Source organism: Podarcis pityusensis, assembly GCF_964106645.2.
Source record: "Podarcis pityusensis genome assembly, chromosome: 5".
NCBI lineage: Eukaryota > Metazoa > Chordata > Lepidosauria > Squamata > Lacertidae > Podarcis > Podarcis pityusensis.
The window spans coordinates 51,582,668-51,608,187 of record NC_138032.1 but is presented as its reverse complement, the minus strand read 5'-3'; the positions used below and the strand labels follow the sequence as shown (position 1 = coordinate 51,608,187).

At 40.3% G+C, this 25,520-nt stretch overlaps 1 protein-coding gene across 1 annotated transcript; it reads right to left on the bottom strand.

Moving 5' to 3' along the window:
- Positions 1-5,182: 5,182 nt before the first annotated feature.
- LOC308477639 (inactive pancreatic lipase-related protein 1-like) lies at positions 5,183-24,398 on the bottom strand (the record flags this gene model as incomplete). Its single annotated transcript, XM_081006369.1, has 12 exons — positions 5,183-5,338; positions 6,939-7,106; positions 12,000-12,111; positions 12,844-12,973; positions 14,583-14,701; positions 17,759-17,878; positions 17,967-18,086; positions 18,563-18,671; positions 19,736-19,870; positions 20,770-20,895; positions 21,419-21,573; positions 24,311-24,398. The coding sequence occupies 12 exons, from the start codon at positions 24,396-24,398 to the stop codon at positions 5,275-5,277; spliced, it is 1,446 nt and encodes a 481-aa protein (XP_080862495.1). The 3' UTR covers positions 5,183-5,274.
- Positions 24,399-25,520: the final 1,122 nt, after the last annotated feature.

Sequence of the window (25,520 nt, the reverse complement as noted above, 5' to 3'; positions counted from 1 at the left end):
GTGGCTGCTCCCAAACTTTGGAACTCCCTAGTGTGGCTCGATTGGCTCCCTCTTTGTTTTCCTTCCACTGGGAGGAAGTTTTATTCCGGCAGGCCTTTGGGAACTGACTGCTTTTGAGGAAAGGGCTTTAAATGGTGCTGCTTTTAGTTCTTTTACTATCTGTAGTTTAATAGATTTAGTTGTTGTTGTTGTTGTTGTTGTTGTTGTTGTTTTTACATTGTTTTAATTCCATTATAGCTTAGTTACTTTTAAACTATTATCTTCTGTATTTTTTTTAGCCTTCTATGATTGTTTTAATTTTTGTAAGCTGCCTTGAGTCCTGGTTCTGGAGGAAAAGTGGAGTGTAAATAAATAAAATAATGATAATACTTCTGAATATTTTTTATTTATTTTTTTAAGAGAGAGAGATTGAAAGATTACAGGTTTAGGGCTGCCTAGCTATCATAAGGCAGGAAAATATCAGACATTGGCTTTTGTAGCTTTGGATAGAGAAGGGCTGTACTTCAGTGGTAGAGAAGAAAATAACCTTATACTGCAAACAGCCCATTCAGATTTAAGTCTTCTGTGTGTGCCTTCAGCAAAGTAGCTTCCACATTTTCCCATTCCCCTAGTCCTGATATTCATTGCTATTCCACCGCTTCCCATCCGCACTGGTGGGCAGAGCTTGAGTGCAGGTATCTGAGCTGTGTTTGTTTCCCCAGTCACCCCTTCACTTGGCTCTCCACTATATTTTTTCATGCTGGGCATTTCTATACCCGTGCACCTACACCTTTTGAAAAAAACGAAAACACCACCAGCCACCAAAATGTCTCCACAAATTGCCCACCCTCCCCGAAAAATACCTTACAATACAATGTAAATGAAATAAAGTTTAGTTGCATAGGAATACTTACAACATACCAGATTATCAATCTATACTAGGATGTTATCACACTGTTCCTTCTGTAACCACAGTGGCAATGTTTTCAGATGTTAATAGTGAAAGCTACATTTTGAAGTCTGAACTGTACTAATAAGCCTCACCAGCTTTTCAAATCAAATGCCTCTTAATTGATACAATGCTGATCAAATCTTGGAACATGTTCCCTTTTAACGTTCAAATCAAAAACTTTGCTGTGAATAACACAATATTAAAGTGAAGAAAGACCAATCTGCCTGGTACATATTTTGAACATGTTTTGTTGCAAATAGCATTCTAACAGATAGGGCTGATTATATGGTAAAGAGCATAATTTATATATCACAAGCAGTGGGGGCTTTTGTCACTGACATAGCTAAGGAATTTGACACCTTTACAAGAGAACAATACATGTCAACCAAAATATATACCAATTAGACCTCAATGAGACACTGAAATGAATGATGCAGGAACATGTTGTATTTACAAATAATATATGGTTAACAGCCACTTGCATTTTCAAACAACAAATCTTTTTGTGTTATTTGGGGGGGTGGGAATAAGCATTTGGAAATGGTCACAAAAATATCTCCATTAGCACTGAAAGCTGTGGAAATGGACAGTAATTTGATGTTCATTTAACTTTGCATTTTATGTGATAGCTTTCCAAAGTGTTTGTTTAAACACTACTCAACAAACTGAATGCTGTTGCACTTCATTATTAAAAGAGGACGTTTGGTAACCCATAGTTAACGGTGAATACATTGATGTTAGGAGCAATTGCACCAGAGGACTTAAATATGGGGCGGGAAGAGGAGGTTTTCTATGGAGGATCCGGAAATAGAGAGGAGAAGAGAACACACTTTCGACCCCACTCTGCTCCCAGTGCTACCCATGTCCAAGAAATGTTTGTAAAATTATACACTTTGCAAAAGTGGCTACACCAAAGGTGAGACTGACGCTTGAAATCCACATAATGTCACCAGGTGTGTTTTTCTTTTTCTCCCAGGTGCTCCTGTGTTAACAAGTTACAATATAACCCTATACAATGGTACCTCAGGTTAAGAACTTAATTTGTTCTGGAGGTCCGTTCTTAACCTGAAACTGTTCTTAACCTGAGGTAACACTTTAGCTAATGGGGCCTCTTGCTGCTGCTGCACCCCACCGCGTGATTTCTGTTCTCATCCTGAAGCAAAGTTCTTAACCTGAGGTACTATTTCTGGGTTAGCGGAGTCTGTAACCTGAAGCGTCTGTAACCTGAAGTGTATATAACCCGAGGTACCACTGTACAGTACATGTCTACTCACAAATCTGCAGGACTTATTTCCAGGCAAGTCTGTGGGATTGCAGCCTTAATGAGAAGCACAAATTTAGCTTTTTCCAGGCATGAAAATGTTATGGTGGGGAAAGAAATCACCTATCAAATTTCTTCTTTCTACAAAGGTAAAATAAAGGCATAGGAGCCAAGTTCAGGAAAACTAGCAGCCTGCATAATGCTAGGTGTTTTCTAAATATGAAATCCATTTCACTATTACAGTATAGGCAAATGTAATGCTTGCTTGAGTTTAAACGAATTAGCAAAGGCAAAAGATGTTTCAACTTCCTTAGGAGGAGTAAAAATGTATTCTAAGTGCACATAATCAATCTAATGTTTATGCACTGCAGCAAATATGCATTTGAAATCACAGGGAAAGGAGCACAAAACATGGCTCTTAGGGTTTTCTCTTGCATTATATTTCCTTGGTTACTTCCTGTTGTGATGTGATATATGAGAACTTTGGTTCCCAATCCGTCTTTCTCTAATAGAGTCAGCACTCTTTGTAGACCAGAATGTGATGCAAATTTCCCAGAGATGGAAATGTGGGCTTAAATATTTTCTAAGGCTTGTTCACCCATTTCACTAACTGCCTCTACTACACATGTACATAAATGTTTGTGTGCATATGTGTGTACACTTGATTTGTACAGCTCAACTATTATTCCTACTGTACAGTGTGGTTTTTGTTTTCAAAGTGGATGTGCTCTACAAGAACACCATTTAGCTACTGCCTATGAATCACATTGCACCCACTTTCTTTGTTGTTCTTCGGGAGCATGTACTCTTACGGCATAAAGGAAGTAATCTACGCAAAGTGAGACAGCCTGGAAGTGCCTGGGGAACTCCCATAGGCAAATCTATAATTTGGCAGATCAGGTGGATTAACCTATTAAACCGGATAACCACATGAAGAAGAGCATTTGTCATAGCACTGGTATATTAATTGAACCAGAGTGTACTTGCCTGAAGCATCAAAACTCCTCTCTGATGTAACAGTGGAATCCCATGTATTATTTAGACATTCAGATGTACTGCTGAACTCAGTGGGAGCTATTCCCAGTTAAGTGTGTGTAGAATGGCAGCCTAAAATACATGCATTTGTAGCTTGCCTTGCTCTGCCTTGCTCAGGTGTGAATTAGCTACTTTTGCATTTTTTGACTGGTGTTATATTGTATATCTCAAAACCTTGTCTAAACCTATCATGAGTTCTTTGTTCTCACCAGACCCATTTTATACATCTTTGTTTCTATAAAACAACAATTGTCTGTATCAAACTCTGTGAGGAAGATGATTTTCTAAATTAAGTGGCTTTCTCCTGTGTGAATAATCAACGCTTCTTGGGATATTAAAAGTCCATTTTCAAGGCATACATAGATAATTACATCCCGATCAAAGGACCTCTTGCTAACACTTTATGCTTAGCTGAGATGTGTGTGTGTGAGAGAAAACAATGAACAGTTTAACAGTCTTTCATGGGTTGTTTTTTTGCATATTCATAATTGAACCACTATATTCTGCAACTAAATTGTTAAACACAACGAATAGCTTCCTCACATACTCATGAACAGCTATTCTATAGCTCTACAGGTACATAATGATGACTGGCCTGGAAAGCTAAAAGTGACAAGAGCCTAACATTGGATGAAAACAATCACAAAATTCCCATAAACATTTTTGAGGGGGACAGAAAATTTGTTTTTTTAAAAATAGCCCTGGGGTTCTCTTCTTCTCAATCAGTTTTTGGCTTTGTGACTGAATATCCCTCTTGGCTGTCTTAAAAGCTTTGCAGTCCAATCCAGCCCTTCCCCAATCCTTAGCTTGGGTGGAGGGAGAGTCCTGCATGCGATGGACAGCAAGAGACTGTTTTATGCCATTGATTTGGTGCCACCTGCAGCTTTGATTAACATACTCTTTCATTCAAGCCATTTATAAAAATATTGAGCAATGCGGTACCCAAGACCAAACCCCAAGGCACCCTCCTTGCTACTTCTCTCCAGGTTGACAAGTTGCTGTTGATGAACGCCCTTTAGGTACAGTCCATCAACCTGCTTGTCCATTTCCACTGCATTTCCTTCAATGGGATGTGTATTTGGATGCAAGTAAAAGGTAAAGGTAAAGGGACCCCTGACCATTAGGTGCAGTTGTGGCCGACTCTGGGGTTGCGGCGCTCATCTCACTTTATTGGCTGAGGGAGCCGGCATACAGCTTCCGGGTCATGTGGCCAGCATGACTAAGCCGCTTCTGGCGAAACCAGAGTAGTGCACGGAAACGCCGTTTACCTTCCCGTTGGAGTGGTACCTATTTATCTACTTGCACTTTGAGGTGCTTTCAAACTGCTAGGTTGGCAGTAGCAGGGACCGAGCAACGGGAGCTCACCCCGTCGCGGGGATTCGAACCGCCGACCTTCTGATCAGCAAGTCCTAGGCTCTGTGGTTAGTTAAGCTTAACCGGTGCTTTTCTTCTGGGTGTACTCAAGGGTACGCAGTACTGGCACCTTGATTTTCTAGAAGAAAAGCACTGGTTAAAGTGTGACAATTACTGTAAAAACTTCATGGTGAGTACTGAAACCCTTTTTCCTTGAAGAAAAGCACTGAGCTTAATTATATACTGTAGTATGCTGGATTAAAGGCCTGTAACCAGTGCATATACAGTTCCTCAACCTGCAAAGGATGCTCTATTCATATTGATAGGGATAACACACATATATTTGCATTTTATGCAATGGGATCTGTGCCATCCATTACAATTTATTTGGCACTTCATATATTCAAGAGCGCATGAGGCTGGAATGTGCCTCCTCTAGGCAAACATTCCCCTGCAGTTTTGCTGCTGTGGACTATTGCAGCTTAGTATGCCTATGTTTGGGTCTTTTAAATGGAAAAGGCAACATTTTCTTTTTTATAAATTAGTCATCTCTTTCACATTCTAGTACAGAAAAATTATCACATAAAATAATACAAAAGCAGTTAACAGCCAAATGTCCTAGAAAGTGGACTGCGGAGGATTATGACTTTTTATTAAGATTTGCATAAAAGCTTTTGCTATTTTTTCTTGTTATTCAGCACGGTGTAAGTGTTTGCAGAACATCTTCTCTCACTGTGTCACTACCACAGAAATTGTATCTGAGGATTAAAAAACACATATATATTCATTAGTTTAAAAGTGTTAATGTTTCATTTTTATTGCAAGTCCATTTTAGTAGGATGATTTAATTTTGCATCATACACTCCCAGAAAATGTAATAAATACAGAGTGTGCATTTATTTAATTTTGTATCAGCATTTTTTATAATTGTGTTGATTTTATCTTCATCTATTGAATATCTCTAATGCTAGAAAAATGCTGTTTATTTAAATAACATTCTAAAAGGTTACTTAAAGAATCTTTGGGGGGTGGGGATTTAAGGCCCAGGCTTTTTGCAAAAGGAATATTATACATCACCACATTGTATCCCTGTCCAGGGCCTTCTTATGTCACTGGGACCAATACTAAAGTACTTATTTCCTGCAAAGAACTACCCATGTTCATTCACTCTTATACTTTGATCATATTTGCAACGTCCATGCAAACATCTTACAAAATTCCTAGCAGTGCACTAAGGCAGGTGTTAGGAACCAGTGGCCCTCCAGAGGTTGCTGAACCACGACTCTCATCATTAATAGTCATTAGCTGCTGGGGCTGATGGGAACTGTAGTTCAACAACATCTGGAGAACCAAAAATTTCCCACATCTGCACTAAGGGAAGGTTTTAGGGGCACACACAGCAGAAATAATTGGAAGGTTCCCAAACACAGTAGGGCTGCCTGATTGCGCTTAGTTTAAAGTGAAATTAGACCCCATACAATCTAACCAAGGGAGGCCCATAAGACCACAAAGTCCAGAGGGAAGGGCCATAAGGCAATTCACTTCAGCGGCTAACATTGCCTAGCTGAATGAATAATGATAACTTAAAAACTTACATTTAAATGTCCATTCCTAAAGATACTTATCTGGGAGCAACCTTTGCTAAACTTAATGGAGCTTATTTCTGAGTAGACATGCAAGGGGTGGTCCTAAAGATTCTTACTTGAGAATATATTTATGTGTCACATGGTTGCTGTTCATATAATTTATTGTTATAAAATTAAATTAATTAATTTTAAATGACACATTGGACACACAGGGGTTTCTGTGTAAGATTGTATAAATCTGCCCTGCACAACTATCAGTTTTAAATGCAACACCCTAACAATAGCTAAATCAAAACCACAAGAGTCAAATTATGTACAACATACACACTCTTTCCAATACTATTTTTAAATATGTACCCAACCAATGCCAAGGCTAAGAGAGATGTGAGACTATGACTGGCCCAAGGTCACCCAGTGAGCATGGCCGAGTGGGGATTTGAACCCTGGTTTCTCAGGTAGGTCCTAATCCGATGCTAAGCACTACACCACTGGTTGTGTAGCATGAATGGCTAGCCTGTGGCCTTCCAGACATTGCTGGACTCCAAATCCCATCATCCTTGACCATTTACTACGCAGGTCAGGATTGGTGGGAACTACAGTCCAGCAAAGTATTCAAAATATACTAAAAACAGGCTACTGATTAGCCTCTTTCTCCTCAAAACCCTCCTGCAACAGTGTTGGGCCTCTGGTATGTTTTGAAGATAATTGTATATCTTTAATAAATATTTATGGGTTGGTGCTTTTTTGTATAAAACAGCAAACGGATACATACACTGTCCCATCTTCTCCATCCTGTACTGTAATCTTTGCTGCTCCCAGTTTGGGCAAAGTTGGGTTTATGATATTGTTGTTCCACAGAAATTTAACCTTAGTAACTGATCCAACATTAAGTTGTACATCAATTGGGTGGGTATAAGTTTCATCAGGTTGGAGTTTCCCCCTTGGAGAGAAAAAATATGATACATATACACAAATAGGTTCTTTTTTAAAAACACTTATACATACATATGTCCATCTTCTCCATCTTGCACCTGAATCTTTGAGGCTCCCAATTCGGGAAAGGTTGGGTTTATGATATCATTGTTCCAAAGGAATTTAACTTTAGCTACTGCTCCAATATTGACGTCTATGTCGGTGAAGTTGATATGTATAGTCCCAGGTTTCAACATTCCCCTTGAAAAATAAAAACAGGTAAGTGATTTCCTTCATTATTGACTGATCATGCTGTGTCAGGTTAATTGACACAAGAGGATGTGTTGGCCATTGGTCCAGCCACTGTGGTTTCTAGGATGTTGTGTTCACAAGTGCACCATGTACTATTCAGTACCTAATACTGTAAGAGGTAACACACATAATCAGATTTGAACATCTCATTGGTATTGTCACATCTGAAGATACCAACACATCGACCTAGCTTCTTTTCCATCAGCTCCTGAGAATTTCACTTGCAATGCAGAAAGGGTGAATTCAGACAACCACTAAGTGAGAAGAAGGAATGCAAGAGTTTACTGCAAGAGTGGTCTGCAGCTCTTGCCCACATGGTAACCCTAGGGTTCCCATCCTCCGTCGACTGTTTTGAAAAATTGGGATTACTCAAGTAGGATGATGAAGCTGGATTTAGTGATTATGGACAACCACCTCTTAAGCTAGCACAGTAAGGTGAAAAATAGGGCACAAGGCACACAATCGGGTATGTGCAAAAGATGCAAGGATTACTATTGCAATATGTACATAAGAATAGAATTCAACTTTAAACTTTCAAAAAATATGGAGAAATGTAATAAGATAACAAGTAGCCAGCAGGAATGCTGAGAACCAAAAATCATGTGACCAGCAACTATACCAAGACCCAGATGCATTTCAATACACTAGTGGTCTCGCTCAGCAATTATTGTTGTTGTTGTAATATAAATTTATTTATTTATATGCCACCCTTCACCTGAAGATCACAGAGCAGTTTACCACAAAACACAAAAATTACCACAATAACAAACAAAAACAATACATCACCCACCCCAGTTTAAAAGGCCATAGACTCTGAAATGCCTCATAACTGCTTTATACAAAGTCAGATAGTCCATTTGGGTCAGTATATACAAATCTCAATGTTGAATGTTACTTGAGGTGAATCATTTGACTGGTCTTTATAGATATCGTGAGCTGACCTGTAAGGTAAACAAGTCTGACTAGACCTGACTAAGGCTAAGGTAAAAACCCTAGTCTGATGAAAAATTATTGACAGGAAAGTATCTTATCCATATATTTTTGTGTGCACATATGGTAAGTCTGGAGATCTATAGGTTGATATGTGTTGCTCTGAGGTGCATTCCAATGCCCCACATTGATTCTAGGCAAGTTTATTTCAAGAGAAGGCAACACTACCACATCTCCACATGGTTAGAATCACCACAGCCAACTAGCACCTTTAAAGTGTGTAAATTATACAAGATGGGGAGAGGAGAAGGGAATCAGGGGGCAGCCCCTCCCCTGACCTGCATTTGAAGATTGGAATGGAACAGTAAACACAAAGACTCTTTGAAAAAAACAAAGATCCTAAAAACTATGACAGCTTTATCCATGTAGATCTCAAAAGGTCCCTCAACTCTATGCATCCATGGAAGACATGACATGGGCAGCATATATAGTTGGATAAGCATAGGCTCATTTAAGAAAGCCTACAGTCCTTCATGTGATTTGGATAAGATTATTATACATTATTGCCTGGGGAGTTGCGAAACCTGCCAAAGGAATGCTATTATCCCAGTAGATAATGCATTGTCTAAACCATGATGGAGAAGAATGAGGGCCAAATGCATGAAAGGGATACAAAAAATGTGCTCTATATATATGTGGGTTTGTTTACTACTGTGTGCCAGAGTTTCTTTCCCCTCCACCATCCTTATATTGCATGACAGACAGGTGATATTTGGCTTAGATTAAAATGATTTATTGTAGAAATCATTTAAAATGTCCCTGCTATTAAATCTACTTTTCAGCACTAAAACACGTTGCTGCTGGCTAAACTAAATAAATAGCAGGCTGGAAAGTGACATTTTTGAATAGTTATAATGTACCAGGGCTTTTAGCTCAGACAGTCACAGCAAACAAAAAGCGGAAGCTTAAAATCACATTTCGGAAAATACCAGAGGGGCGTTTTCTCCCTCTTAACGCAGATGACATTTGAAAATAGAGTGACTAATGTGGAAAAGTGTGGGTGGTATGTGTTCTAAATAATTTATGAGACCAGGACAGTATTCAACAAACAAAATTCCACAGCATTGGAAACTTTGGAACTCCTTGCCTATTGACATCAATTAGGCACCGTTGTTTTATTTCTTTCAGCACCTGCTTAAAACATTTTCACTTGGATAAGCCTATCCAGACACATAAATGTTGGTGTGCTCTAATTTCTTTTTTAATTTACTGCTGATTTTAATTGTTTTAAAAATGTTTCTAATTACTTGTCTTTAACTGTTTATATAGATAATTGTAATATTTCTTGTAAATTGCTTAGAATCGACATTCAATCAAGCAGTATATACATTTTGTTAACGAAATTAAAATGCCCAGAAAAATCCATGTCAATAAACTTGATATCACGAAATTAGATATCACTTTAAATTAGAACCCTGACCCATTTCTAGTTTTGTTGCTAGGAATTTCTTTCTGTCTTTTCAACCATTTATATATCACTTAGCACCATCATCTTTAAGAGTTGTGCAGTATGGTTAACATGATGCAATAAAGATAAAATGACTTAAAACTAACCATGGAATGAGAAAGCTGACTTAAAATGCCCGCTGAAATAAATTTTTAAAAGGGCCTCATTAGTTTCTGGAATTTCAACTGGAAGGGGATCCTTCTGATATCAGTTGGGAGGGAGCTCCACAAAACTGAGCCATGGTTCAGTTTTTGCATCCAAAATTGTTGGTGGGTTCTCAGGGCTGGCTCTATCATTAGGAGGAGTGAAGCAATGGCCTCAGGGTGGCAGAATCTGCTCTCCCCCCTTCCCCCTGTGTGTAGGGGGTAATATATTGCCTTCTCCTGGGCACCTTATAAAACGAGCTGTGAGAAAATAAAACAGGAGTCAATTAAGGAAGGGCTTTTGGTTAAGGAGGGGAAACAGAAAAGTTGTGCGAAAGTTGAAGGGAGAGACCTAACAAAGAAGGGAATGAAGCTGGCAGTGAAGAAAACAGAAAGGCAAACTCTGATAAACAAATATCAAAGGGAGAAACTACCACCCACATGGCAATGGTGAACTGACATTATTGATCAGTTTCTGCTAGAAAGAGTGAGGCAAGTGCCTCAGGTGGCAGACACTGGAGGGCTGGCTGTTCCTCCTGAAACCCTGGGTCATTCTTCTCCGTTGGAAGACAGAACTGGGTCTGCCACATGGCCTCTCCCAAATCCATTAAACTAGGCCGCTGCCCTTGGATACTGTGGGAGATGGCTGTCCTATTGCCAGAGCTGAGGTAAATTTCAACTGCCACACCAGTTGGCTTATGGACATGGGGAGGGTTCTTGTCATTTGCATCAGGGGCAAAATGTATTGGGCTGGCCATATCATCGATGATCTTTTTCAAGAAATTTGAGTTGCCAGCTAACCAGCAGTGGTTTGAGGCTAGGCCATGGAGGGCCATTGTCAGGGATGGGTCACTGTTGGCTGTTGCCAAGCAACCAACTGTGGCAGGGAGCTGGGTCATTTATTCCGCCCTTTCCTCAGTCACCTGAAGAACTGTATTTAAGTTTTATAAAGCTATACTTAAGTTTTATACTGATTATAAATAATTCCAAGCCAGGGACTCACAGGGAAATGTGCAACATTGCCCATGACGTTAAACTGGGGGCAGAAAAGTGTAAAAGAGGGCAGGACTCCTGCAACTTTACAGCTGAGCTGAAGTGGGAATTTCAGCAGGTGTACCCTGCATGACTTCTACACAACTATTAAAAAAAGGTGCATAAGCCCTGTGCTCTTTTGGACCCACCCATCTTAAATTATTTCATTTGAGTTGCTAAAACTGCAAATGTACTGTGAAAACCACCACAACAGGGTGACTGGGCAGCAAAATGTCCGAAAAGAGTTACTGTAATTCAAACTGATGTGGATTAGGAAAACAAACACCCTGATTTGATATATATGATCCCTAAAGTGTCAGCAATTAGTAAATTTTGTAACCTTTAGTGTGCAATCCGAATTCCTGGCACAAAGGTTGGGGGGCTGGTTTAGGCTTATCAGCTACTATACCTTGACTGAGTTAGGATCCAGTGGATCCTTGGCTAACCCAGCTCTGTCCCTTTCTGCCCCCACAAATGTCTTCTTTCAGGGGCTTTTGCTTGCATCTGCCAGCCCACATTTTGGCAGGCATAAGAGGGCTTTTCATACTGGAAGGGTGCACCTCACACTGGTAGAGCCTAGAAGAGTAGAGCTGAGCAGAGCACACTTGAGAAGCAAACTGGGTTTTTGCTGCTCTGTTATTTGTGTTTATTTTTTCATTTGTATCTGCATTTTTGTTAACTACCTTAGAGGCTTTATTGCAGAAAGGTGGGTCATAAATTCATTAAACAAGTAGGATAACCAAAGAGAAAAGAGCCCTTGAGGTTAATGTAGAAAACTCCAGTTGCTAGAAAATTGTTAGAAGATGAAATAGAATGTATTGTAATGGAATATAAATCTGTTGTTTAGCTTTATTTGCATTTCTGTTCACCCCATATGAAAAGAAAAATATATCAAATCATCTTGGAGTGCCTTACAAGTAGAAAAAGAGAAACAGAAAAGCAGGTGTCAAGTAGGAACACATATTTTAAAATCTAATTTTCTACCCACTGTACTTACTTGAAAATCTGATATTGCTTTGTGTTCCCTCCACTTCCGTATAGGGCAATATTTATGTATCCACGGACACTGCTTCTTCCAGACAGAGTGACTGATATTTTGTACCTCCAACCTGAACAACACAAATAGCAAGATTTTGATTTTCATCAGGCAAGTTCCTATGATTCTTGACATTTAACTCTTCTTACTTTGTCTTAATTTTGTGTGTTGATATCAGATATTACTTTTATGTGAAGGATTCAGACCAGGGGAACTTTAGACATCATTTGCAAAAACAAATGTATTATGCAATATCCTCTTTCACTTCAAGTTGTGGAATTAATTGAATATTTGTCTAGGCAAAGAGTATGGCTCCAGGCTATAATTCCTGGCTAGGGCAACTGCTTTGCATGCGGAAGGTCCCAGTTTCAATCCCTGGAATCTCAGCTGGGAACAGCTGGAAAAAACTCTTGACTGAATCCCTGGAGAGCTGCTGACTGTGTAGACAATACTGAGCTAGATAGACCACTGTGAATCAGAACACAGGTGCTCTGAATTATGGCACATTTGGTGTACATCTGTTTCTGATCTCTGTGCACAAAAGCTTGCTTTGTGTGTGGCTCTTGCTTGCTGAAACACTACACCTGTCCAGGCACAATTTAGCAGCATCTGAAGTGTTGTCTTGGCTTTTGGGAAAGATGCTGCCTGTTATCTAGGATCTTTTTTGCTCCACATACAAGATGGAAATCCAGACCAATAGAGCAAACTGTAATCTTTGTAACAAACTATTGTTTCATACAGTTCTCTGAGCTGCCAATATAGGATGAAGGTCAGCCTTCAGAGTTTACTCCAAAAGTGAACTTACGGGCAAAATCCTTGGCATCTCCAGTGTTCAGATAAAGCTTTGTAACTGAAGAGGTGAATCTGCCTTTAGATTCAATTGCATAGTGACCCATTTTAGGGCATCCACCATTTGGACATGGGAAGCAGCCATCCTAGTGAAAACAGGAAAACTCATTTTATTCATATTGCAACAATTATTTCTCTCACTTGTTGCACTGTTGGGAAGCCATACCTAATAACTGTTCAACACCTCTTTCATTGTCCTGCCCTGGACAATTGACTTCTTGTTGTGGCTCAAAGATCAACTTGGAGGTCACGTGCCAGGGTACTGCCAGGTACTTTAAGGACCCAAGACACAGACCCATGACACAAATTTGCATATGCTATTTTTTATTTACAGATTCCCTTTGGCAAATTAAGCTCTGCACTATGGAGTGTGCCAAGTTGTCCTGCAGGCAAAGTGGTGCTTTTTAAAAGGTTTTGCAAAGGCAGGACACCCAGGGCTGGTGCAAAAGTCCTCCTGGCCCACTCACTAATGCCACACCTGACCCATGCCATATTCTCAAGACATTTCAGAAGCAAATTAGCACATAGAAGAGAATTAAGGCAGCCTGCTGTCCTTAAACCTATTATAAAAGTCAAAACGCAGTATCATTATAGAGCCTTTGTTAACTAAGCCTTGATTCTACAGTGCACCTAATCTGCAAGCACTAATTGTGTGTGTCCCTTGAAGTTGTTCTCAGTGGTCTACATTATAAGAATGTTTGCATGGTTGATAACCCTTTAAGTTTAAGATGACAGAAGTTACATTGTACATGTCTTTCCCTTTGCATGGGAAAATAGCACCCTAGAGTTTATTTTAGCACTTTTACATTTGAAGAAGTTGACAGTTCCTATTCAGAAAACAATGACAATAGTAATATGAATCTAGATACAGGTAGGTAGCTGTGTTGGTCTGATGCAGTCGAAATAAATAAAAAAGAATTTAAAATTGTCCAGTAGCACCTTGGAGACCAACTAAGTAGTTCTGGGTATAAGCTTTCGTGTGCATGCACACTGAAGAAGTGTGCATGCACACAAAAGCTTATATGCAGAACTACTACTATTTATTTCAATAGTAATATGAAATTAATGTTAATCAGTCTTCAATTCTCACTGTGACTGCCTTGCATCATTCTGCTACTAGTCCAGTAACCTATTCCCAAGATTCCAATTATTCTTTTATGGACCTTGACCTGTTGTACTGGTACAACTGCCTCAGAGTGAGTTGGTTCCCATGGCTTGGCATTACATGGTTAAGTCTCCACTTCATGTGCTTCCTCCTCCTCTCATTCATTGTGCTTAATTGGTTACTTTCTGGTTTGTGACAAACTACAACTTACAGTTGCATCCCAGCTGGCAAACTATGGTTCGCACTTGCCCTCCAAACCAGGAATGGAAGTCATGATTTGCAACTGGTTTGCAGTCCCAGCATGGAGGGTAGTTGAAAACCAGTTTTGTTATTTGGTAATTTCAAACAATGATTTGAAGCAAATTAAATGGCATATGAGAGGGGAGGAGGAGAAGGAGGAAGACCCCGTGAGCACAGGTCTTGTTCCTGTACTCCTGAAACATGGTTTGGCATTACACATGAACAGTCTTTTTCTTCACACTTAACCTAGTGTTAAGGGATCTTAGCAAACTGGAAAACTGCATTCTACTGCATGTGCATGAAGAAGCAATAACATGAGGTGTTGTTCCTGAGATACACAAACAACATACCGTTTCAAATAAGTTGTATGCTGCGCAGGGGTAACCCAAAAATCCATCTGGGAAGACAATGCTATCTGAATAATACTTGTAGCTTCGCAAGTGGTTACAGGCCACAAAGTCACGGGTTCCTGTGTAAAAGAAACTGCTGTTATGTGCTATAGTTTACTTTTTTATTCTTCTTTGTATCACGTGCTTTGACCAAGGCTATGTGCACAGCTTCTACTTTTATCCCCCTTTCTGAATTTAACTACATTCTTTCTAACTGTTCACAACCACATTTCAAGCTATGGTAGATTCCAAAATACTCCCTTGTAAGATTAAGAATACATCAGCATTGGTGGGATAAGGGGAGGCAAAAGATTGGTCACACTGGGTTACTTTAGCTCATGTTTGTTTTGCTGCAAAACAGCAACAGTTAGTTGCCTCTAAGGTTTGTTCTCAGCTTGCTGCTTGTGGTTCGTTTGGGGAAGATAAACAATGAGCCTAAATTCAGACATAATACTAAGCCCAACCATGGCTCAGGTTCCAGTAGCATGAAAACTACTGCAAAGCATCCATAGTTTTCAAAAACTGCACTAGCACACTTCTTCATTCATACTTAGCCATGGTTTGGCTTAGCATTATGTTTAAATCTTAAATCTGAGATTTGACTTCTAGTAGTATCCCAGGTTTCATATCCTGTATGTAAATAGTCAATATCTGCTGCTAATATAATCCTTGATTCTTGATTTTTTTTAACTTTGATAGTCAGTGTTTGTAACAAAATTGGTATTGAACAGTTCTTCAGTCTTTGACACTCATAGGAAAAGCCACTGGAAAGTATTCTAACCCTGCAATTGGTCCCTGTATCTTTCTGAGTGGCCTGTGCTTTATTAATAGTGCACAAACAGCATTGGGTACTATGACCAAAATTAATGTTGAGGGGTGAAATCTCATTCTTAACATTCAAAATTCCCCTTGAGTGATGTGTGAAATCGGAAGCATGGAAAACTGATCTGCTTCATCCCTAGCTCATTGTATCTGTTAGTAAAATCCCTTGTTCCTTTTCAATTCCATTTTGAATAGAAAAAGACGTGATAGAATTTGATTATTTTCACTGCCAAAAGCAATAATCACAAATGCAGCAACATACCCAAATATCAAGGTCATTCCTCATATGCTAACACCATTGTCTAGCACTGCTGCCAAGAAACTAAGTAAGAGAGATTAATTATGTTCTGTCCTCAGTCTTCAAATCATTGGAATAGTTTAAGCGGTATTTACTTCTTTCATAGGCAGCTTTTCTCAACTGAATTAATTCCTGTTTGTTTCTATTCTGTATGCTAATTAGGGAAAATATTGGATGCAACAGAACTATAATTAAGTAGGTATCTTTTTTATATCTGCCATGATATTGACAGTTTTTATGCCTGTTGAATCAGTGTAATGGAACAAGTTTTTCATAAATGAATCAGATAGGAGGTTTGGGGACATATAAGGATGACAAGGTTTGGGATATTTTACTAAGGAAGATTCATTAACACTTGCTATGCTTCTATAATGCAATCTTGATTTGTGGGGTTGACAAGAAAACACACTGTTTTTATTGCTGTATGTCATGATTTCTAGCCCTGGACTATATTTCATTTTCTTAAATTATCAAAGATTGAAAATTAATAGTAAATTCAAAAAATTCAGAAATAATCACACATGTACTTATATACATATTTGCTAATTATCAAAATAGGTACACAAAATATGTACAACAATTATCTTCCTATCTACTATATATTTTTGAAAGTTGCTTATCTCTTCAGTATGGGTTGTATCCAATGCTAGTCAGAATTGATCAACTGAGATTAATAGACATGGCTAACGTAGGTTCATTCATTTTAATAGGTCTGCTCTGAGTAAAAATCAGGCTGTGTATACATTACCATTAATTCTGGCTTCAGTGCACTCCAATACAACATGTTTCCTGCATCAAGAGTACATTGAAAAGTCTCCTTTCCTCTACTTCTGCCCACCCACCAAATCTGCTCCAAAGGGCCCCCTTAATCCTCAGGATCAGATTTCTAGGGGGCACAGTGGGCTGAGGGTTCCACCACACAAGTCAAAGTCTGATGCATGAACAGAACAGGAGTGTTGGAAACAACCCATTCATCTACACAGATTTAAGCATACTAAATTCCTATTAATTTCAGCAGAAGAGATTTGAGTATGTATTTTATTCTCTCATGGAAGTCAGTGGGATTTAAAAGGCTAAATGAATCTACTGTTGTAAGTATTTTGGTGGCATAACATAAAAAACTAAAGAAGGTATTGAACTGTAACCTCGAGACAGTCTTTGGTGCCAAACCTTCTGTAGCACCAGTGCTCTGGAGCTTAGTCAGCCAATCAGATAGAGGGCACCCCTATAGGCTGCAGTGCTGGTCTTAGTGCTGTCAGCTGACCCTACAGCAGTGGTATCCAAACTTTTTTCGAAGAGGGCCAGATTTAATGAAATGAAGGGCGGTGAGGGCCGACCAAAGGGCCAACCAAAGTTGTTGACCTTTTTTAGGATTGAAGCTGTTGAGCACCTTTAAGGGTTGGAGTTGTTGAGTTTCTTTTAGGATTGAAGTTGTTGAGGTTTTTTTTAGGATTTTATGCTAGGAAATAAACTGCCACAGGGGCTAGATTAAACCGGCCAGACTTTGGACATGCCTGCCCTACAACAGCCTAAAGCTGGTCAACTCACCATGCAAAGCAATCATAAGATCATAAGAAGAGCCCTGTAGGATTAGGCCAAAGGCAGCATCCTATTCTCATGGAGGCCAACCAGATGTCAGAGGGAAACCTGCAAGCAGCACCTGGGTGCAATAGTGCTCTCCCCACTTGTAATTCCCAGCCACTGGTATTCCTCTGCCAGTGGATGTATAGCACAGCCACCATGGCTAATAACCATTGATAGCTTTATCTTCCATGAATTCTCTTTTAAAGACATTCATGTAGGTGACCATCACTGAATCTTGCAGTTGCAATCAAGAGGAAACAGACATTATAAAGCTCTTCCTTATAGGCTGGTCTAGCAGTCAGCAACTGATTGAAGTAACTGTGCAATCCCTCCTCCGTCTCTATCTTTAATCCAGCCTTTGGACTCCAGTCTATTCATGACCACACATCCTACCTCTGTCCCTCTGTCCCTGTTTCCCTGATCTGATACATACCTTCCCAGATTCCATCAATGTCAACTATTTGTGAAATAGGATTCTTCTTACATCCCGGCATATATTCTCCTCCATTTGGATAAAAATCAAGGTGTCCTATAGCTTGACTTATACCAAACCCTGGAAAGTTCATAGCAGATAAGCATATGTTAAATTTGAAAGATCGCATGCATATTATTGCACATGTTGTATACTGCAGTCAACTTACCCATGTATGGAATGGTTGGGGCTGAATCAGTATGAATAATGTCAACAAAATCAGCGTGACTTTTATCCAGTCTGACCTCAGTTGGTGTGCCTTGAAAATAGGGTTGAGCAGGATCCAGTCCTATAAATATTTAAATGTTTTGTTTCAAGAGATGAAAATTTACAGAATATGTTGAACCACAGTTAACTGAAGTAACAACTAACAACATATTATTGGAAATGGGAGCGGAGCTGGGAAAATTCTGATTCCCATCAGAACAACTTTGCATTCAATTATTTGCCAGGAAATCCCCTCAGACAAATTATCTGAACCTGGGCAGGATTGTAAAACACCTGTAGCTGCACTGATCCTGAAATATGCCCTATCCTTGCATCTCCAAGGCAGTGTTATATTGCTGGGCTTTCAAATGCCATTCTACAGTAGACTAGGCTACACCCAACAGCAACACATGCCAAAGTATATTCACACTTTCCCATTCATTAAACACTTTCCCCCCAATATAATGAGCTACTATAATTACATAAGTACAACATGGCAGATAAGATTCAAAGTCCATATTGATTGTCTTGATACCAATTTGCATTGCACCAACCTACCAGTTATTCTTCCAATTCCTGGTATTCTTCTTCCCATCTCACCACCTGCATGTGCCCCAAGGCTGTGGCCAATGAAATGAACCATGGATGGAGAGTATCCATACTTTGACTAAAAAAAGAGCAATTGTAAAGAAAACAGCATACACACTGGTAGATGTGTGTTATGGTTCATTCAGTTTGTAACTCAATCTACACAAACCTTTATCCTTACAAGCTGAATTCAGCTTGGAGCCACTCCATGTGTGAGAGAGAAAGGGGGAGGGGGGAGGGGGGAGACTGACTTTATGGGTAGCTTTAAGGTGCTGAAGGACATTGCAAAACTACAGAGTTGAAGAAAGACATAGCATATTTTTGGATTTCATATCTTTTAAATAAGATGCCAGCTAGGTTAGATCAACTTTCCTCCATATGGTGCCCTCCAGCTGTTTTTGATCACAACTCTCATCAATCCTAGCCAGTACATTGACTGGGGATGATAGGAGTTGTAGTCCAAAACAGCAGGACACCACAACATTGGTGAAGGCAGCATCAGCTCTTAACTGGTGCTTGTTACTTAGCACAAATAATATATATTGAGATGGTCTGTAGCTCAGTGGATATAATACCTTTTGGATTTTGACACAGGAGTTCTGAATTTTGTTCTTAGCTGTGGACTTCTGCTTGGTGGCATTGGGAAAGTCACTATGGTTATTTTGTTTCATTTCTAAACCATTTGTATGTTATCTATGTATTTATTTTATATTAAGGGTTCTATTTTTGTCTGACTGCTTCGCATATTGCTGCATTAAATTTGAATCAAGTGCATAATTAATATATGGCTTTGCAAATCTTGCCCTAGTGCTTGCGGTAGTCAAGAATGCATATTTAAAACTGAAAACTAGGATTATACTTCCTTGCTAAAATTTCAATATTGGCTTAGCTACAAGTGACAACCTTTTCCTCTCCCCAACAAAACATCTTCCCGGAATATGGTAACTGAATTTTGACACTAAACTTACTCTGTCCACCAGATGATATAATAAATTGTTTCTTGTATAAAATAATGCTTGGAAAAGTATTTGGGTGGGGTTTTTTGCCCAGGTTTTATCAAATGATTTAATCTTTCTTGTCACGGATGCCTTCCAGTAACTGTAGGATTCATAACTATGGCATAGTGAATGGAACTGCTCTTACCTGAAGGACATTTACAAAGTAGGCCACTTCAGCTCCCACCACACGGATATTGTTCGATGCTTGGGTGTATGGACACCTGGAACCACTACTCCAGTCTATGCAGATGCAGTTCACATCTTCCACTTGAAACATCCTCTGATGCAAACAGAGTAAAAACAAACTTGAGGGACAGCGTTCTGGCTCCACAAATCCTGAATGTTCTCTTTGTGCTAAAGCACCACTTATCCTATTATTCACAGAATTGTGCTACGTAGCCACCTTGGCTGGCAGCTGCCTTAGGCCATTTTACCTTTGTCATGTTTCATCGTTCATTTCCTTGTGTTATCTATTTTCACTATACTAGTAAAGTTTGGAGGCAAGTGCTACTCCTAAGTAGCCACAGTGGCACCACACACATACATACACACACACACACACACACACACACACACACACGGGAGAGGTATTAGCATACTTGTAGAAACCCCAAGGTTTCCAGCAATACAAAAAAGATGCAACATGCAACCCTGATTTTCAAACCCTCCGAGTCCAATGATCACCGAATGATGAGTGTTGAGGAGGTGGAAACTGGAGAAGAGAGGGGAAATGGAACGGAGTATCCTAGAAAATGGCAGGGTTGGCTGGCTGGAACCCTGAACAAGAGCACTCCACACTGCAGCATTTCTAGGCCCCACATGGCCTAACTGTTTTGCAAGTGAGTCAAGTAAGAGGAAAATCACTTCATATTTTAAGTATCAGAGCCTCAGAAGCATTTGAGTACGACAGATCTGGCTTCATTTTAGGGTACTGGATGACATGATCTTTAAATCCCTCCAAGAAAATACTTTAGTTAATCCTGACAAATGAAAATCTGAACTCACAATTAAGTGCAAGTTCATAATTCTTATGGTTGTTGTTGTTGTTGTTGTTGTTGTTGTTGCATGTTTCCTATGGCAAATTGGTAACAGGCAAAGAGCTATGATAATTGTGAGGGCTATATGTCTGGATATGAATGTATTTCAGAGCTATTTCATGAACATTACATTGTACTGTACCTTGCACATGTCTGACAGCCAGTTTTCTTCACCTTGATCTACAAATCCATGGGTAATGAAGCGAGTTATCTTGCTGGCATTAAAGTTTGAAGAATCAATCGTTTCTGGATTAATTGCAGTGATTTCCTGTGAAAGGTATGAAAGAATATAAACTTTAACTGCTTCTCCCAACTCACCTAAAACTGAGTGAAAGTACCAAACACCATCCATAATGATTGAGATGTGTTTTAATTCACCCACACTGTCTGTGAATTTCTATATGTTTCACAGAGGTGTTTCTCTGAGGCCACCTCCAGATGACCTGCTTTTTGAGCACTCATCCTGATTTGTTTGCAGTGAGATTAGATGGTGTTGGCCATTTAATAGGCATTCATTAAGATCTGAATGTAGGGATGTTAGACAACATTGTTCAACACTTTCCAGTTCATTTTTCTGCCACTTTCCTTATTCCAAAAAAATCTGATACTTTGGGAGAAGTGGGTCTGCAGGGCAAGACCTCCCAGTCAACTATAATTGTGCCACCTGAATTTGCCCATATGTGATTGAATCCTACCTGAAAATAGCAAGCCTGGAAGTGCCCTTAGAGTATTATCCCCTTTTATTCTGTGTATGGGGAAATCTTGAAATTTTACATGGTTGTGGGCCTTACTTGGAAGTTATTAGGGTTCTGCTTTGTGTAGAGAAGGAAGCGAGTGTTTATTCTTGTTGGGGACCAAGGTAACTTTGCGATTGGTCGTTGTACAGTTCCAGCCCATGGTATATCATCTGAAAAGCAGCCCAGTCGGTCATAGCAGACTTCTTTTCCTGTTATATGGGGAGCAAATAACCAAAGCGTGAGTGACCAAAGTACTAAAAGAATTCACAGTCTTTCCTTTTTTGATGTTCAGGCAAGCTCATGTGAAATAAGACAGTTATTTAAGACTGCTTCCAGCAATTGTCTCATGTTCAGAATAGTGGCACAATATAATGCAGAAGGACTTGTACGTGTTAACGGAGCAATTGGTTTGTGAATAAAATGTTTAGATAGGTTCATCTTTCCATTTTGGTTTCTTTCTGTTTTCATTTTTTCAATCTTAAATTTCAATCTTTAAAATTAAAATTCATCAGCATTTAGCATAAATTTCTCCAAAAATACACACTTTTATGTAATTTGGCCAATGCAAACATTTGTGTAAAGCCGTTTTCCTTAATATACTGCACTTTGATGTGTTAATTTCAATAACAAATGCCTTTCATACTTTACCCTAGTATATGCATTTTTGTACACATCACTTAGCTGAACAACTGCATTTCAAAATTTGGAGACATGAATTTTGAAGGATGATTGTGTTACAGTTTAATAATAATAATAATAATAATAATAATAATTTTTATTTATACTCCGCCCTCCCCGGCCAAGACCGGACTCAGGGCGGCTAACATCAGGTATAAAAACAATTGATTAAAATGCAACTTAAAAACAGGATTAAAATACAACTTAAAATGCAGCCTCATTTCAATGTTGAAAAGGCCCTGGCCCTGGTTGAGGCTAATCTGAATTCCTTAGGGGCCGGAACCTCTAGAGTGTTGCTATTTATGGACCTTAAGGTCCTCCGCGGGGCATACCAGGAGAGGCGGTCCCATAGGTGTGAGGGTCCTAGGCCACAAAGGGCTTTAAAGGTCAAAACCAGCACCTTAAACCTGACCCTGTCCTCCACCGGGAGCCAGTGCAGCTGGAAAATCACTGGGTGAATGTGGTCCCGCGTTAAGGACCCTGTGAGGAGCCTCACCGCGGCATTCTGCACCTGCTGGAGTTTCTGGGACAACTTCAAGGGCAGCCCCGTGTAGAGCGAGTTACAGTAGTCAAGCCTGGAGGTGACTGTCGCATGGATCACTGTGGCCAGATCAGGGCAGGAAAGGTAAGGGACCAACTGTTTGATATGGCGGAGATGGGGGGCCACTAGGGGGCGCATTGGAAGATGGCCGACAATACCATCTCTCCGACCCACACGGGGTAATTAAGAGGCTGTTATGGAAGTAGGCAGCCTCCCTTGTTGCCCCAAGGAAATGGGGAACAATGCCCTTGCCTGCTGTGCCCATAAATCACCCCCTAATTCGAAAGAAGGGGGTGAGGGCCCTAGGCAGAATGCCCCCGTGTGGACCTCGGCTCTCCTGGACGCTGTCTCTGATCGCACACTAGTTGCAGCAATTTGGAATAATTAATTACAAAAGAAGCAAATGCACATATTTCAAGTGAAGAAGGGGAGTGAAGTCTGCTAATTTAAGTGACCTCTGCGAAAGAAGACGACGGGCTGGAGAAACAGGAATATTTTATGATGAAGATACACCAAAGGCTGGGTATGTTGACAACGGGGCTGAATGGGGGGGACGACCTTTTTTACTTTCCTTCTATGTGATTTACAAGAACCCCTCCTCATTAGAATCGTCGGTTGAACTGACCCAAGCAGGATGATTAAGGTCTGTGTGGAGATAAACTTTAACCAAAAGTATGCTTTATGGAGACCGAGAAGCAATAAGAGCTTTTGGGAATGGCGCAGCAATTAATTCGGAGTCGCCATCTTGCTAAAGGATTTATAGCCGGGAGGAAGAACGGACTTGTTTTCAGACTGCATTCCTAGTGAATCTCCTCAGAGGTTTTGAGAAAGGAGGCAGATTGGTGAAGATTAATGACGCTAAGACTGTTTTGATGTATGGAAGTGATGTTATATGGAAAACGTCTGGATATGGCTACTGGATAAAAAAAAAAATATCCACGCAGGATTACAAACTGTTCTAACCAGCTTGCGGAGACTATCAGAGGTCACAAAGAGAAAGGAAAAATATATGAAAATAACAACAAGAGATGTGGAAAAATAATAAGAAAGGACTGGATAGTACTGTGAACATCATAAGGTTAGATTTGTGGACATTAAAACGGCAGTAAGAAGCAAGAAGTTGATTCGGAACTTGAAATATGGGTACCCCCAACAAAAATTTAAAATTCGGCTGTGTAATTTGGAATTTATGTAATTTGGTTTGATTTGATGTGATTGGTCGGTTAATAAAAAATTATTCTAAAAAAAAAATGATATGGCGGAGATGGAAAAATACTGCCTTTGCAGTAGCTGCAACCTGCGCCTCCATGGAGAGGGAGGCGTTGAAGGTTTCACCCAAACTCTTGACAGAAGGCACTGGCACAAGTTGAGCCCCCGCAAGAGATGGGAGTTGTCCCCCCAACCCCATGCCGTCCCGACACACCAGAGGTCCTCTGTCTTCAAAGGGTTTAACTTCAACCAGCTCCCACACAGCCATCCAGCCACAGCTTCCAGACATCTGGTCAGTGTGTCCGAGGCCGACTCAGGATGGCCATCCATCAACAGATAGAGCTGGGTGTCATCAGCATATTGATGACAACCCAGCCCAAAACTCTGGACAATCTGGGCAAGGGGGCACATAAAGATGTTAAAAAACATCGGGGAAAGGATTGCGCCCTGCAGCACTCCACACACCAAGCGGTGCTGCGACAACATCTCCTTCCCTAGCACCACCCTCTGTCCCTGACCTGAGATAAAGGAACGCAGCCATTGTCGGACTGTGCCCTGAATCCCCACGTCGGCAAGGCAGTGGTCCAAAAGTTCATGATCAACCATGCCGAAGGCCGTCCCGACCCACCTCAGTCCAGTTGTCTACGGAGATCATCTGTTAGGGCGACCAGAGCCATCTCGGTCCCATAACCAGGGCAAAAGCCGGACTAGAATGGATCCAAAGCCAATGTTTCCTCCAGAAACCTACCAAGCTGTTCAGCAACCGCTCTCTCAATTACCTTACCCAGGTATGAAAGATTCAAAACTGGGCAGTAATTGGATAGATCTAAAGGATCTAATGATGTTTTATTTAAGAGCGGACACACCACTGCTTCCTTCAGCTCCCCTGGGAATGTCCTTGTGCCAAGGGACAAGTTGATGATCTCACCCAAGGGGACCCGCACCTCGTCTGGGCACGCTCTAATCAGCTAAGACGGGCACAGGTCGAGGAGGCAAGTGGTGGGCCTTCCAGCTCGGAGGAATCTGTCCACATCAGCAGGGAGTATCCAGTCGAAATGGTCCAATACTGGACCCAAGGACAGTTGAGGGGCCTCCAGTTCTATTGCTGTATCTAAATTGGCAGAGAGGTCATGGCGGAGCAGCAGGACCTTCTCCACAAAAAAGCTCGCGAATGCCTCACAGCTATGGGTCAAATTCGTATTTAAATTTGGCTGTCCCACTGGGGGCGTTAAAGACCTAATTATTCTGAAAAGTTGTGCTGGGCGAGAGCTAGCAGATGAAATGGAAGCTGAGAAATAAGACTTCTTAACAGCATTCACAGCCATCTCATAGGCTCTCAGTTTGCGTATTGTTTCAGATAATCCAGATTAGGGAGGTTCACCTTTAAATGTGAACTAAATCAAATTTCTCTCCCATTCCTAATAATACATAATTAGGATCTAAATCCCAACACTAACTTGCACCTTAATTTCCCTCTCACCATCTCTCCATCTGCAGTAAGGAAGAACTCAGTCTCTCTTACTACAGTATTACTTCACTTTGGCATCCTTCAGCAGACTTACTGGGATGTGTATCACACTGCTCAGCTCCCTTTCCCTGACGCACCGTATCTCAGAGTTTGGGGATCATGCAATGCCACATTCAAAGTAACAATTGGATCTCACCTGCTGTTGCATCGAGCAGTACAAGTGCCAAGCTCCAAAAGGCAAACATCTGAAATGGATTTTT